This window comes from Eptatretus burgeri, chromosome 10 (genome assembly GCF_056783735.1).
Source record: "Eptatretus burgeri isolate ZD-2024b chromosome 10, Ebu_testis_v1, whole genome shotgun sequence".
NCBI classification, from domain to species: Eukaryota; Metazoa; Chordata; class Myxini; order Myxiniformes; family Myxinidae; genus Eptatretus; species Eptatretus burgeri.
In genome coordinates, this window is record NC_140970.1 from 49,726,795 (window position 1) to 49,743,413 (window position 16,619).

Here is a 16,619-nt window from a genome sequence, read left to right on the forward strand (position 1 = left end):
ATTGAGAAGTCCAAGAGAGGTGGAATATCACAAGTATGTTCAAAAAGATATGCTAAAGCAAATAATAAATATCTTCCAAATTATGATAGTGAAAAAGATAGTAATTATTTGATGTATTTTGATGCTAATAATTTGTATGGATGGGCAATGTCTCAATCTCTGCCTTATGGTAAATTAGAGTGGGTGGAAGAAAAGGATTATGAAAAGGCTTTGATGAATATTGTTATTTCTTCTCAAGAGGAATTGAATGACGAAGAAGAAGGTTATTATTTTGAAGTTGATTTGAGGTACCCGAGTGATCTTCATAATAAGCATAAAGATCTTCCTTTTGCATGTGAGAAAGAAACCCCAAAGAAAGAATGGTTAAGTGATTATCATAAAAGTTTTAATATTAAAGGTAAATCAACAGAAAAGTTATTAACAACATTCTATGATAAAGAGGGATATGTTTTGCATCAGAGAAGCTTAAAACAGTTTTTGAGAGAAGGATTGAGAGTAGCTAAAATTCATAGAGTTTTAAAATTTAAACAAAGTCCTTGGGTGAAAAAGTATATTCAATTCAATACAGATATGAGAGCAAATACAAAAGTAAAATTTGAAGGGGACTTTTATAAATTAATGAATAATGCTGTATTTGGAAAGACTATGGAAAATGTTAGAAACAGGCAAAACATTAGATTCGCAACATCTTGGAAAGAAGCTTCGAGATTGATAAATAAACCAAGTTTTGAGAGAGAAGAGGTTTTTTCAGAGAACTTTTCTGCAATTCATATGAAAAAGGAAAGTATTGTAATGGATAAACCAATTTATATTGGAACAACAGTTCTTGATTTATCAAAGATATTGATGTATGATTATTTGTATAATGACTTAAAGAAAGAGTATGGTGAAAATGTTTCATTGTTGTATATGGATACTGATAGTTTTATCCTAGATATAAAAACTGATGATGTTTATGAAGATATGAAGAAAAATATTGGAGTATATGATACAAGTAATTTCAGCAAGAAGAGTGAGTTATTTTCCAAAAAGAATGAAAAGGTTATTGGTAAGTTTAAGGATGAGTTGGGTGGAAAAGTAATGAGTGAGTTTATTGGATTGAGAGCAAAGGCATATGCTTATAAGTATGGTGAACAGATTGATAAGAGGTTAAAGGGAATAAAGAAATATGTAATAAAGAAATCAATAACTTTTAGAAATTATTATAATTGTTTGATGAATAAGAAAGAAGAATATAGGAAAATGAATACAATAAGAAGTTATAAACATAACATATATAGTGAAGAAGTAAATAAAAAGGCATTAGGAGCCTTTGATGATAAGAGATTTATTTTAGATAATGGAATAGATTGTGTTCCATATGGATATTGTATGATAGAGTGTATAAAATAGATTATGTTTTAACGATGGGAAGATGGGTTAGGGTTTTTAAGGGCTACCGCTGCGTTTTTCACAATATATAAATGGTTAAACCAAGTATTAATCAAACTAAAGAGTGGAGAAAATCTCAGTCTTGGTATATAAATGGAAAACATAATGAATGTGAAAAATATCAAATAAGTCTTATTGAAAAAATAACTAAAACAAAGGTAAATAAAACAAATAAGCGAATTAATTTAAAAACTAGTAAGTTAGAGGATGTAAAGAAAAAAATGAATATCCTTGAATGGACTGAAAACTTTGATGGTTATCAATTGAACAATGAAAAAACAATTTACTATAATCTCAAAATGATATGTGGCTCAGGAGGTGGTCAGATGAGAGCATTAAGAGAAGTTTATCATTTCGTAATGGCACAAATGGGGTATCTTCAAAAATATAAAGATTCAAATGTTTTGTTTGTCAATATTTTAGATGGGGATTATTGTGCAAAGAAAATTAAACTATTGAAGGAATTTGAGAATGAACAAATCTTTATAGGTTCAATGAGTGAGCTGTTCAACCCCCAGGTGTTCAATTCAATGAGGTTCAACCTCCAGGTTAAAAGGGGAGACAAATAAATATACCTTGGGATAAAAAGGGGGTTTATTTTTAGGGAAAAAAATATGAATCGCTGAAAATCCCCCATTCATTTACATGGGGAAAAGTGAGCCAGAATCAGTATTCTTACCCTACTAGTGTGGTTTTATAGAAGTACTCACATTTTAACTCTACGTACGTTATTGAGGTACTCACATTTTAATTGTACAAACTTTATTGAGGTACTCGGTTGAAAAAATATATACCGTGTATTTGTGGACTAGCTACCACCAGGTGGCGTTTGTGGCCTACATCCACATACAATGTGAAAGAGCAGCTATGGGAATTGACCAGCCAATCCGAACCAGCCAATTGAAAAAGAAGCAAGTCGAACTGCTCAAAATAGCCAAGATTTAAATCAACATTTAAAGATTAATTTACAAAGAAAGAAAAATAAGGAAATGTGCAAGCTCGGGGAATAGGGAGCTCTCAACAATTTTGAGCCTTCACTGAACTCTAAAACAACTGTTATAGGCAGATGTAAAGATAGAAAAACATATACCAAACTGAGAATGTGATTTCTCTGCAGGGACAGAACATAACATAAGTAATAAATAAATAAAACATGAGAAAACTAGAACGGGCACTCATAGAGCGCATACCTTCGCCGCCACTACTTTTTTGTTCTTGGTATGAGTGTGGGGAACTGGTTTCATATGAATGGTCTTATGACACAAAACATATCTATAATGTTATGATCCCCCCCCGACTTTCGGGGGCTACGGACTAAACAACAATCAACTCACGTCGTTTTGGCGAGTCTTCACTCGCAAGCTCGGTGACTACAACGTTTCAACAAGAGAAGGTAATCTCGTTTGATGCTGGTTTCATGCAAATCGAATAAGAATTGACTGAGTTATGCCGAAAACCGCATATTTTTCAAGGGCGTGACCCCCCCCCGACATTTTACCCCAACCGGTGACATGTGTTATGACGTCATTGTGTCACAAGATTGGGCATTAAATTCTGAACATTTTGGTGCTGGGTTCATGTAAAGCGGACAAGAATTGACCGCGTTATGACAAAAACCGCATATTTTTCAAGGTCGTGACCCCCCCTGACCTTTGACCCCTAACTGGTAACAAGAGTATGGGCGTCATTGTGTCATATTGCATATCACAAGATGAGGCGTTGAATTCTGAACATTTTGGCGTTAGTTGCATGCAAATTGAATAAAAATTGACCGTGTTATCGTAAAAAGACGATTTTGACCTTTTCGTGACCTTGATCTTGACCTTTGACCCGAACAATCCCAAAATCTAATCGAATGCTTCCTGGCTAATAACCAATCATCCCACCAAATTTCATGCAATTCGGTTTAATACTTTTTGAGTTATACGAATCACAAGATTACAAATAAATAAATAAATAAATAAATACACGCCGACCAAAACATAACCTTTCGCAGAATGCGAAGGTAAATATGGATCGGCAAGATAAATACATTATGAACTAGAAGGGCACTCGGTAGAGCACATACCTCCGCCACGTAATGCTTGATCCATGAGAACATATTGGGTCCAATACGTTTTTTAAATATCATGCTGTACAGTACTATATAGTTTTGGGTCCAATCTCTCAATGGTGAAGAATTGCTTTAAAAATAAAATAATTCTCGTATCCGGATTCAGATAGTCATCAAAATCTAATCAGTTCGTCCTTGTCACACACCCAATGTGTCCACCAAGTTTCGGCCGAATTTGTCTCCAACTTTTTGAGATATCCTGCACACAAAGACAGACAAACAAGAATAAAAATAAAAAGAGACGTCGTGCAGAGCACGATAATTGCAAAATCCACGCCCTCTACAAAGGTTGCCATGGATACATAAAATTGTCCATTTCGTTAAAATCAAAATTGCCAATCTTAATCAAAGCTCAAGTCAATTGGATGAAAACTGTCAGGTTTTTTCAGATGAAATTTGATGATTTTCGAAGTTTGACCTTTTGACATCAAAAAGTTGTTTTCTCAATTCAGTGATGGACTATGCAAATCCTGTTCAACTTTCAAGTTAATAGGATGTAAATTGACGATTTTTCAGTTGAAAATTGATTTTAGAAGTTTGACCTTTTGATCTCAAAAATAGTTGGTTTCCCAATTCAGTAATGCACTTTGCAATTGCTGTTTAATTTTCAAGTCAATCGGATGAAAAAACAAATGACGATTTTAGAAATTTGACCTCAAGATGACCTTTGACCTCAAAATCAATAGGCTTCTCAGTTGAGACGAACTTTACAACTTGGTGAAGTTTCATGAAGATCGGTTTAAAATTGTGACCTGTAGGCAATTGACAAACAAACAAGCACACAGACAGAACAAGAATACGACGACGTACAGAGCACGGTACTCAAATTTTCACCTCAAAATAATTGGTTGGTTGAATTCAGTGACCTGATATGCAAATCCTCTTGAAATTTCAAGTCCATCCATCCATCCATCAGGACCATACTCTGTACAGAGCGTTGCTGCTGCCGAAGCAGTCTTCTTGGCTATTGGGCACAATCCTGTACGGCTCGCCACTCCGACACAGTATACCAGCAAGCTGGCACTCATTTTGACGACCTCGGAAGGATGACAGGCCGAGTTAACCCCACCTGGTATTAATTCAACAGCGAGGCGGGATTTGAACTCAGGATCCTAGGATCCCAAGCCTGCCACCCTAACCATTAAGCCAACACCAGGCAATTTCAAGTCAATGGGATGAAAATTGAGGATTTTAGAAATGCCACCTTAGTTGTTGACCTTGGACCTATGTTGGCCTTTTGGTCCATGTTGCCTCAAAAATAATTGGCTGGTTGAATTCGGTGACCTGCAATATGAATCCTCTTCAAATTTCAAGTCAATCAATTGAGAATTGAGGATTTTAGAAATAACACCTAAGCTGTTGACCTTTTGGCCTATGTTGACCTCCAAATCAATAGACTTCTTCTTTATGACAAACTCTATCATGTGGTGAAGTTTTGTGAAGATCGGTTTAAAATTGTGATCTGAAGGTGATAAACAGACAGAATAACAAAATCGACTGATCAATATACTTAAAAAGTCTTCGATTTTGCAAATAACAAACAGACAGAGAAGGGTGAAAACATAACCTGCTTCACCTTCGGTGACAGAGGTAACAAACGACATAGGACACACACACACACACACACACACACACACACACACACACACACACACACACACACACACACACACACACACACACACACACACACACACACACACACACACACACACACACACAGACTTCTTTAAATACTAAAACAACTGGATCATCAGCTGTGTCTCTTCTTCTTCTTCTTCTTCTTCTTGTACAGCCTATGGCTGCTGGTTGCATCATTGCTTGAGGGCATAGCTATGCCACTGATGCAATGCCCCTATAACCAGTACAATGGTGCCGATTTCGTCGACCTCGAAAGGACGACAAGCTGAGTCGACCGCACCTGGTGTTAATTCAACAGCTAACAGGGGCTTGAACTCCAGACACTAAGCTCCCAAGCCAGCCACCATAACTGCTAAGCTAACACCAGGCTGTATTAGTTGAGTAGCAAGCAATCAAGGCTTTGACAAAGACTTACACTCGAGACAACAGCTTGCGTTTTTGATTTCAACTTTTTCGGGTCGATTTCTGCCACAACAACATCTGGACAGTGTGAAGCTTCAACTCTGCAAACAGCACAAATGCACATGGCAGGGATAAAGGATCAAATGATGGCTGGCACACGCACACAATACTGTTAAAGTCCAGGATCACCAAGACCCGGTTGGAACTGTTATAGCGAACAGTAGCACATGGTGTCATGGCAAACGGAAAAGAAGAATAAATTGTTTTCCGTTAGAACCTTGACCAACAGTGCAAATACCATTTAAAATTAAATAAAGAAATAAAAGACAACCAATTTTTTATTTTTAATAACTTGCCAAACTTTATACAAATGCTGAAAAGTGTTATGAAAATCACTTAGGGGTTAATAATTCATCAGTTTTCTCTTAATGAATATTATCATAAGTGTTTGTTACCCCAAGAGCAAAGACCAGGATCGGATGTATAGTAATCGTCACCTTCGTGTCTGTCTAACTCTCAAATCACCCCCACTGTCCTTTCACACTATATAACTGCACTTGAACATGGTGCATTCACGTGAGCTGTGAAGAACCCTTGTACATGTTCTGGCAGAATGGTGCTTCAACGTGTGCGACCTCGGCAAAGAGAGTGCATGCACGACACTTGCTTACGTGAATGCACCATGTGAGCAAGTGTCGTGTCATTTGCAGGGCATGGGGAGAGACCTCTCCGCAGGGCATAGAGAGGCCTGGCTAGAAAAATCAACGGCAACCACACCCTGAAAACGGGGAGACGTGCAGAGAGACGCCACAGTGAGCAGATGCAAGAGAACCAGGGAGACCCCAGTGTGAAGAGACGGAGAGGGAGACAGCCAATCCAGGGGGAAAAACACAAAACCAAAGAGAGACGCAAAACATACCAAACCACCACAGAAGGGTCTGAAGGGCGAAGCTTGCTGCAAAGCGTCATTGGCGTGTCTGCCAAATCGCGAGACCAGCTTGCATTGTCCCTCCTGACACTCACCATGGGTATGACTGCACACCATTGTCAACCATTCAGTTCATCCTGTGTCTCTGCCCAGGTAAGAATTCCCATTTGAAACCGTCACCGTCCAGGCTAAGCATGCCAATCAGGTTTCTCTTATTCTCTTTACTATGCTCACCCCATTAATTATATATGAAACCTGTTGCTTTGAAAGTGAGTTTCTGTGCATTTTGCCCCCACGGCATCATTCTTTGGCATAATCAAATTCCCCTCAGAACCGTGCGTGCACTGAAACTGCTATGCATCTAAATTAATAAATGCTAACCACACCGCACCACATCTTGCTTGGTGTCTTGGGAGTTGATCCCTCGTGGTCTCGCTTCATCCGTTAGGAAGACAGAGTCCGTTACAATACCTATTCCGGCCAATATCTCAATAAAGACAAAAATTTAACTCGATTCCAGGTGACATACCTGCAATATAGGGCCTATAATTCTTTATATATCACCACTGTTATTGTAAAACAAGGGGGGGAGGTGGTCGGTTGTTGACATTATTATTATTATTACGATTGCAATTTTGGGGATTCAGGGGCCAAGATGAAGCCCCGAGTGTTCACCATTAAAGCCAATTTAGCCTTAATATTCATCCATGACTTCTCTGATTACAGATAGCTGTGTTTGAGTGGGATGACCAATCAAACTGAGGAATCAGTTGCATAGCTCAGTACAGATCTGGTTGTTAATTCTGAATGAAGACTTGTTTTTTCACTCCAAGTTGGTTATTACCCTTACCAGAGTGTATTGCATTCAAGTCTGTCTGTTAATCTGTCTATCCGCAGATAACATGCTAACGTATGCCAGAAACGCCACCTGGTGGTAGCCAGCATTACACGTCATCTTTTTTTTCAACAGAGTTACTCTGCAAATAGTCCAGCAGCCATTTCTCATATGAGGCCAAATAAGGAAATCCGTTCAACACCCCTTTCAGAAAAGGTTTGACTTGACAGGGTGGTAGAATAGACCCTCTAGAACATCTCCAGGTAGTATGTGGTTTCAAATTGTGGCATCATGAAAATTCTACAGGACATTATACATACCAAGGGTACTTACCAAGAGGGTCACTGTGGGCTAGCAAAATTTAGGGGGAGGGGTAACGTAAACGTGAATATCTTTGTCTAGACTCAACCAATTTTCAATATTGAGGTATCATTGGCTTCCTATTATAATTCTCTATCAGAGTATGTACAGTTATTTGAAAATGGCCTTTGCCATGGCATCACCAAAGCTAAAATATCACACTAATTCAAACTTTGACATTTTTAATTGTGTTCTCATATGAAGGTGAACGGTGTTTCTCAATTACTACCGGTATGTATACATTTTGGAAATCAAACGTTTAAGAAAGTATTGTTCTGCAGAAATTCATATACATACAGAGGCACGCATAAAGAAAACTGTAACTGTTATTTTTAGCGTTCGTCTTTTACTAGTGTATCGCAACACGGAAGCACATACATCAGAGCCGAGCATAATAGTTGCCTTTGGCAACACGGAAATACATTAGTGAAAGCCGAGTATAATAGTTGTCTTTGGCAGCACGGAAGTTACTCATTCATCATAGTGGATGATAATAGTTATCATGATCGACACTGGGAGCTGTGAATGACAACACAGAAGCACATTAGTGAGAGCGAATCATAATAGTTGTGCATGGTTGCACGGAAGCACATTCGTTAGAGCGGTTTGTAATATTTGTGTCTGGCAACAAGGAATCACATTCGCCATGGAAGCATGAAGATGTCATCTGTTGTAACTTCAGCGTCTTCTTCACCACTGGATTCAAAGATTGTTCTTGGATTTTCACAAGTTTCTTCGGCCAAACATGCACATGCTTCTGTGCATGGCATGTGGTTGGTTCTACATGTACAGTCGGCTCGGCGACATAGAGACTTCTTGCAGTGACAGACAGTCAGCTCTGGAAGACCCACGAAGTAGCCAGTAAAGACTGTCTGGTATCACAGATTTGGATTTTTGTTAGGGTTAGATCCATGATATTAGGTGGTCGGACTGATATGTCTTGGCATTCATTGATCTCAGACTTGATGAGTTTCGCAGTACGGTACAGCAGACTCACCCTGTCGCAATCATCCATCGCTGTTGTGGGCTGTTTTCTTGGTACACCCGTGGCTGTTGCGGTGTTACACTGATAGGCAGAGTTGATGACATCTTGAAGGGATATGGAGCTTGAGTACAAAAGCTCGGACTTACTAAGATCATATGGCTTATGGAAGACAATGTCATCTCCAAAGTGTTTTTTTAGTCGAAGTTTCAGTCGCTGGGTAGTGTAGCTGTCAACTGCCACTGCCTGTCCACACAGAAAATGATTGTATCTGTCCAGAAGAATTGTCATATCAAAGGCCTTCCCACCATTCAGGTCAGCAGAGATATCTTCAGCCAATTGCTTGAATGCCATATCGTAACAAGTTTCTTGTCTCCCTTTATGGAAGCCAGCATACTGCAGATTAGCTTTGCTGATGTATGAGGCATGGCAAGCTCTGTGGTATCTAGCTTCTGCTGCCACGAGATCGTTACTGACAACACCAGTAGTCCGTAACATGTCCTCGTCGCCCTTTGCGGTCACTGCTTGCACAATAGTTTCACAGGCTTGGAAAGTTCTGACCATGGTCATCTCCTTTACCCTTCTGTGTGTTTTCTTCTTGCAGAAGAGGCACATAGTCCAGTCACTGGACGTTGACTGGGACCTGGATATCCTAGAAGTCTCCATCAAACTTGTTTCAGATTGTGTGCCAATCTTAGATTCTTCTGCTGGTGTCGGTGAGAATGCAGATCTTCTCCTCTGCAAGTAATGCAGGTTTTCTTTGCTTGTCCATTTTTCGTAGCAATTTGAGCGCCATTTAACATCCGTGGTTGCCAAACTGTCAAAATCTGATTTTAAACGTTCGTATACTTCATCTCGTCGGAGTTCCAGTGCTGCAACAAGTGTCTGTATGGAGGTATCTCGGGCTTTCCTCAGTGTCTCGTTTGAGTCCATCTGACAAATTATGCACTTGTGAAAGTTAGTCAACTTCTGTCTCTTTACAGGTAAAAGTTGCACTACTGCCTGACTCTCTGAACTGGCCATTGCTTCAGTTGGCTAGTAGGATTCTTTCAGATGTTCAATCTGGAATGACACAGAAAAGCAACTATGTTAACCCACAGCCTCTTTTACCATCATTATTAACACTAGTACGGGCCCGTAAGTGAGTGCCAGTATGTGCAGCCCTCTCTCGCCCCTTCTCTCGCCCCCTCTCTCTTGCACCCCCCCCTTGTCTCGCCCATCCTCCCCCCCCTCGCAGATATTGGTTGACAGATAAATGGCCGTAACTTGGGAACCGCTCGTCCGATTAATAGGGAATTAAGTGAGCTCAATACTTAACGCGTGCACGTGAGAGAATAGGAAACAACAACAACAACAACAACAACACAATACCCCTGGCTATTTGGAATCCGTGTTGTTAGCTATGACTTTTTGCTTCCGGTTGTGGTTAAACGTCGTGCGGTGTGTATAAACATGATTGGGTTTTATTTCTATCTTGTGAATATTACTTAACGCGTGCACATGAGAGAATAGGAAACAACAAAAACAACACAATACCCTAGCAATTGTGAATCCGTGTTGTTGGCTATGACCATTTTGCTTCCGTTTTTATTTTTTTTTTTTCCACTTTTTGTCATGGGGAATGTTCATGACCGGGAGATCATGACCGGAAGTGTTTATTTATTTATTCAATTATTTTTTTCCCAAAGTTAATTCTTTTCTTCCGAATGTGATTTTTTTTTCATGACAGGAAGTGTTTATTATCTTGCCAAAAGGAAGTTTTAGCAAGATATGTTAGTCAGCTTGTATGTTTTTTTATTTTTTTTGTTTGTCTGTAATCACGTATCGATCACTCTGCAGAGCACAGTTATCATTGGAAATTTTTGTAACTTCGCATATCAGAGTCCTATAGAGGTCCCTTTCAGCGCATAAAATTTACAAGGTCAAGGTCAAGGGTCAAGGTCACTTTGTCGCAAATCAGGGGAGTCGACGAAACCCTTATTTTTTGAGTAATTTTGATCGGATCGTCTTCAAACTTCATGGGAATATAGTTCATGGTCTGGTGCTCAGCTGATTAATTTTTGGTGGCGATCGGCCTTGACCTTCATGGTTAGCGCTGGAGGTCGAAAGTTTTTGACCCCAAGGTCAAATTTTGAAATCTTAGATACCATATCGAGTAATACCTCATATGAAAGCGCTTGATAAGTGCTTTCCAGATCTGTCAAAAGTTTGACGCTATGACGTCATTTGATGACGCCATGACGAAAAAACGGATTTTTCATGAAAATTTTATTTCCTCAGTTCTCATCAAAATCTCTTGATATTTCATGTACAACGGTCTTGGAGAGATACCATTAACCGTACGAAAATATAAAGGTCAAGGTCACAAAAAGGTCAAGCATCAAGGTCGACGAAACCCTTATTTTGAGTAACTTTAATCGAATAAATGTCACTCATGTTCACATTTTGGCAAGATACTGGTCACCCTGGGGGTGACATTGATTTTTTTTTTGTATTTAACATAACCGGGAATTATTTTGAAACTCTTTCCGGAACTTTTAATTTCTTTTATTCTTGACTAGAAGTGATCGTTTATTTATTCAATTATTTTTTTCCCAAAGTTAATTTTAATAAAGATATCTCCTGCATCATCAAGAAATATTTTTTAATCGTGATTTACATTATTTGTTCGCTGATCCCTAATCCAGGCCGAAGTAACCGGAAATTGCGTCAAAATCATCAGCTGTGCGGCGCTAACACGTACCACGGTATAGTTGGCAAGTATACAGTTGTGAACAAGTTTTATGTAAAGTCAGAAGCGAATGCAAGAAAAATTCTACGTTCGCTTCTAGGCTTTGCCTATTCCATATTATCAAACCTTGAAAAGGCACATCCACGAGTCCCCAGCAATATTCCTGGCAAGTTTCAATCAGATCGGACCGTCAATCGTGCAAAAAAAAATTAATAATAAAAAATAAATAAACATTAATTGTGACGCCATTCGTGACGTCTCCCCCTCTCTTGAATTGTGACGCCCCCTCTCTCGCCCCCCCACCCCGCTCTCCTCCCTCCTCTCTCTGTAAATGTATTCACAAAAAACAAATAAGTATGCAGGGCAGAATTGAAAAATACAATTAGAAATTGTACAGAAAAAAATGAGACTCCAGGAGTTTGGAAAAGGCTTGGATGGACATTGTGCGAGTGTGGATGTTGCTCTGCCACAAAAGAAAGAGAACATCTCAGAGAATAGGGAATATCTAGAAAGTATAGAATTTCTGTAAGGTATTTGATTCCAACCTGGAGTCAAACCAAGACGAACAAGAAAAAGAGCAATCAGATTGCAGACACTCGCCAGGACTTCTTTTGAGTGGTGTACTTTGTTATAGGTTTTTGGGTAAATCCAATATGGCTGCCAAACCATATGACCTATGACAACATATGTGTGAACCATTTGTTCCTTATGAATAGGCGGTCGGACTGTTTCACCTCGATTTGTTCAGCCACTTCAGAGAAGACTTTAGAAGGTTTTAAAAAAAACAAACAATATGGCTACCGAATCATGTGACCGATGACGTCATTAATTTTTTTTTTTTTACTGTGGACCATTTTATCTCAAGATGACCCTCAAAATTGTTCATACTGATTGGATGTGCCGTTCTACATATGCAATTATGACGTCATAATGGCACCTATGATGTCATCAAAAAAATCACTCATTACCCATGAGTACTTGCTGTGTGCTAAGTTTCAATTTTTTTCCTTTGTGTGGTTTCAGAGATAGAGGTCCAAAATTTTTCCATTTCTCCAATATGGCTGCCACACCACGTGAACTATGATGTCATAATTAACATCAAAACATTCTACACTAGTCGTCACACCAATGGTGAAAATTTCATCTCAATCCGACAAGCGGTTGCAGAGAAAAAACATGAGAGTTCTGTGCGGGCAAACAAACGGACCCAAATGCAAAACCCTTTCCTCTGGCGAGGGTAAAAATGGTCATACTGCTTCCAATGCTTGATGCTCAGCATTTAAAGGATAGAGCACAGACAAACCACAAGGGATGGCATCCATGGGGTGGAGGAAATTCCAACCAAACTGCCTCGCAAAGTGTGGAAAGAAAAACGAGGTCGTCATAAACGATGGCGTCGCTGGTACGTGACGTCACCTCCTTCAAGCTCAGTGGCTGTCGGAAGTGAAGTCCGTCATGGCATGTATTAGTTTACAGACGGACGTGCGATTTGTGTATTCAGCTCCACTTCAGCCAGTCTTAAATCTTGTAAAATAAAATAAAATAAAAATGTATCAAATAAAAAAACCTCCAAAACAGACATGGAACCTCAATCGCTTTCCATAAGAGCAAAATTTCCAAGTCTTTCCACAACAGCAAAGTGTCATGGGCATGATCCTGGTCAGGATGAAAGGAGGTGATGTGGGGGAGAATAACATAAAGTTCAATGTCACAGTTCCAGAACACTGAACAAGAGCAACAGTTTGGCCCCTGGAGCTGAACTTGCTCTGAGTTGCATGGCAGTGCCTGAGAATAAGAAACGTGGTCAGAAAGAAACCAAAGCCTGAATCCCAGGCACTTAATCCACCAAACTACCAGAAGAGCTTAATCAGCACCTTTTGGTCCTGAAAACACACCGTTTGGCACCTCTTAACACCCCCTTCAGGACACTTGACTTGCACTCTGAGCTCATCACCCACGCTGCATTAAAAAAAAAAATTCCTTTTTTTCCCAAAACTGTTCTGGGACAGGGCCCGATTAGCGACTGCCAATGGGACAACTCCACTTTGCAGTGCTTGACTGCACTTCACTTCGCAGACAGAAACACCTCCACGTTTACATGCACGCTCTCCTTCTTACAGAAACGTACAGGGCATCCTGCCAGCCCTTTTCCCCACAATGTCTTTCGTTAAAGCAAGATTTTTATGGAAAAATCCTGCTCATCTATTTGCTGAAGACTCCATTCCTGCCACCCTGGAGATCCCTCATCCTGGAGATAGGTAGGCAGGAGTCACCTCTTTCCTCTCTGCAGACATTGATAGAATCAGGAGTGAGTCCAACACTTGGAATGTCTTTCAACCTCAACACATCTCATGTTCTCACTCTATCTCTCCAAAAGGACTACGTAGTGAACCCTTTTATCAGCTCAACAAACCCCTTGAATACTGTTGTGGGCTGGGGGTCGGTGGCGAGAACGACCGCGAGGTGGGGAAGTTTACGCCATCTCCCACCAGACTCCCCGGAATTTATAGGTCGTCGCTCCTGATAAGTCTAAAGCCGGCGGGTCGATTAATCAACCGTGAAACGCCAATATCTCGACCGTGTGGCGTAGGGTTAATTGTCTAGATCCAATATACCTAAGTAACCACGCAGTCTTAGCTAGCGGGGATTCACGCCCTCGGAACCGGATCACTCGACCAGCTACAGTGGAGTATCAACTTCCAACCACCAACTCCGGCTCGGATGCAGTTCCTGCCCAGGACGTTCCGGCTACGATTAACGGATTATCGGGGATGAAACCCCGTCTGAACTCAGACCCGGACCATGCTGGACCAAATAAAGGAAGGACGGAAACGAGCTGGGAACATTTCTAATAATTTATTTACAGTAAATAAAAGACAAGAGAAGCGAGACTTAAAGCGAATATTCGACGCAAGAATTTACAATGGGAAAAAATACTTATGCAGTTCTACTTCCAAGACAGGTCCAACACACTCAGACACACACATAAATGAAAAGAAAACCTGAGGTTCTTTATTCGACCCTCCAGCCGATGAGTGAGATGAGCTGGGGGTCAGAGTTCAACTTGTACCTGGTCGTCGGAGGGAGGGCGTGCTCCGCGATGCGGCACCTGGCAAAGGTTGTTGGTCCGATCCCCAGTTGCGCGTGGGGAACTCGAGGCCCGTGGCGGAGTTAGGGTGGCGAATAATCGGGGTCCACGGAGGGGGGTCAGGGTCGCTCTGTCCTTCCTTGTAGAGGGCCAGCAGAGACACGTTCGCCACCTCGATGGCCCTCTGCTCAATCCTCGTGACAGCAAAAAAAAGAAAACCATTCGTAACAACAACGTAGACCTCCTGTGACCACTCCTCGTAACCACCCCTTCGTAACAGCAAAAACCCTTCGTCCACCAAACTCCTCTTGCACTGAACTCTCCGCTGAGGACGTGTCGGTCATTTTATGGACCTCCCTCAGCGGGGAGGGGCCTTGGTTTGCCCTGATTGGACAAGGCTCCCATGGGTCCACCCTTTCTGGACGGGGTTTCATCCATGCCGGGGGGGGGGCACCCCACCCCCCACTCCACGCATGCCCATACTCGTCAAAAAGAAGTAACAAAGTTTGTGGAAGCCGAGAAGGAACTGCCAGAGATTCTGCCTCGGCCAGTGAGTCGCCGGTTCGGCGAGTGAAGCGCTCGTTCAGTGGTGTTGTCGGTTTGTTGGATGGTTGGATTTAATAACCCAACTAAAAAAAAAATCATAACGCACGTTTCTGATCCTCCCACCAGACAAAAGGAAGGGGAATCTGACTTCACACATACTTAACGGAATAACTGACTTTTGGGACCTGAATGTTGAGTGCTCATGGCTTCCAGATCCGTAACAATACTGTTAGTGCCACATATCCCTCGCATGCTGGATGTAGCCCCGGAGCACCATGGCCTCTCAAGCTGTTAAAATCATACTCACTGCACTCGTCTGAGATACTCCTGTGGGGTCTGCGGAGGTACGAGCGGATCGAAAGGTTCTCCAAGGTTTGCGTTCTCCACGGGAAGCGCCTGGCTGTGCAGATCATCCTCCTTGGCTCCGCGTCTCCACATTATGTTGATCCGTTTGCTGCGCGAACATCGAACCCGACTCGATGAAGAAACTTTTACTTCATGGAATCGGATTTAAAGAGGTTACGGCACGTTCAAACATGAATACAAGAATGAAATAAAACCACGTGACCTCCGATATCCCAATCCAGCGTCTCTTCACCAATTGACTAAAAAAAAAAAAAAACTAGGAATATTCACCGAAAAAAGCACAGCAAGCCGAAAAGCACGGTACCTGCTCGCCGCGGGTAACGAACACACCGTCGGATAAGGCCCGCAAAGGTTGATCTTCAGGTCACAATTACCTCCTCCACACGATGGTTTTAGTTGTCATGCATGCCAAGCACAGAGATTAAATTTAAACAAAGTACACATCGACACAGCCGAGTTGAGCACACGGCAGTTATATAAAAAAAAATGGGGAGGGGGGGAAATGGAAGAGGAACAGGATCGAAAAAAAAAAAAAATAAAAAAAAAAAAAAAATAAAAAAAAAAATGTGCTGCCGCGAACTATACCGTCATGGACGACAGGAATTTCACAATAAGAGATTCTTTACGTTTCTCTGGTTGCTCGAGCTGTTGGATTCTATTCCTTTTTCTTTGATTTTTTAAAAATTAAATTCACTTCACCAAAATTGTGACTTTGGACCCTCGGGCTTCAGAAAGTCCAAGATGCAATTGTAGGAGAAAAACAAGAAGCACGAAAATCCCGCGTTGCATCATTTATCTTGAGGCAGTCGGATACCGTAATGAACAAGCAAAGCGCATTATATTCATACACCACCATTCATCTATCTTCAATTCCAGCTGTGTGTGTGTGTGTGTGTGTGTGTGTGTGTGTGTGTGTGTGTGTGTGTGTGTGTGTGTGTGTGTGTGTGTGTGTGTGTGTGTGTGTGTGTGTGTGTGTGTGTGTGTGTGTGTGTGTGTGTGTGTGTCTGCGACCGCTGTTTCTCGACAACCACTGGTCCGATCTAATTGAAACTTGCCAGATATATTGCTGGGGACCTGAGAATGTGCCTTTTCAAGGTTTGATATTAATCGGACAAGTGCTTCCCAAGTTATGGCCATTTATTTACCAACCAATGACAAGACACGTTGCTACTGCCATTTATTTACCAAACCAATGA

General features: G+C 41.0%; 1 protein-coding gene across 2 annotated transcripts in view; it reads right to left on the reverse strand.

Moving 5' to 3' along the window:
* GEMIN2 (gem nuclear organelle associated protein 2) overlaps nt 1-15,923 on the reverse strand; it is a 61,198-nt gene extending 45,275 nt beyond the window's left edge. The window contains exons 1-3 of one of the 2 annotated variants that reach the window (XM_085898250.1): nt 15,728-15,923; nt 15,365-15,511; nt 5,601-5,688 (exon numbers count right to left, since the gene is read on the reverse strand). In XM_085898250.1, the coding sequence (XP_085754376.1) occupies nt 5,601-5,688; nt 15,365-15,495 (219 nt within the window). In that variant the 5' untranslated portion in view covers nt 15,496-15,511; nt 15,728-15,923. The remainder of the gene's footprint in view (nt 1-5,600; nt 5,689-15,364; nt 15,512-15,727) is intronic. The other variant, XM_085898251.1, reaches the window with a different exon arrangement.
* Nucleotides 15,924-16,619: the final 696 nt, after the last annotated feature.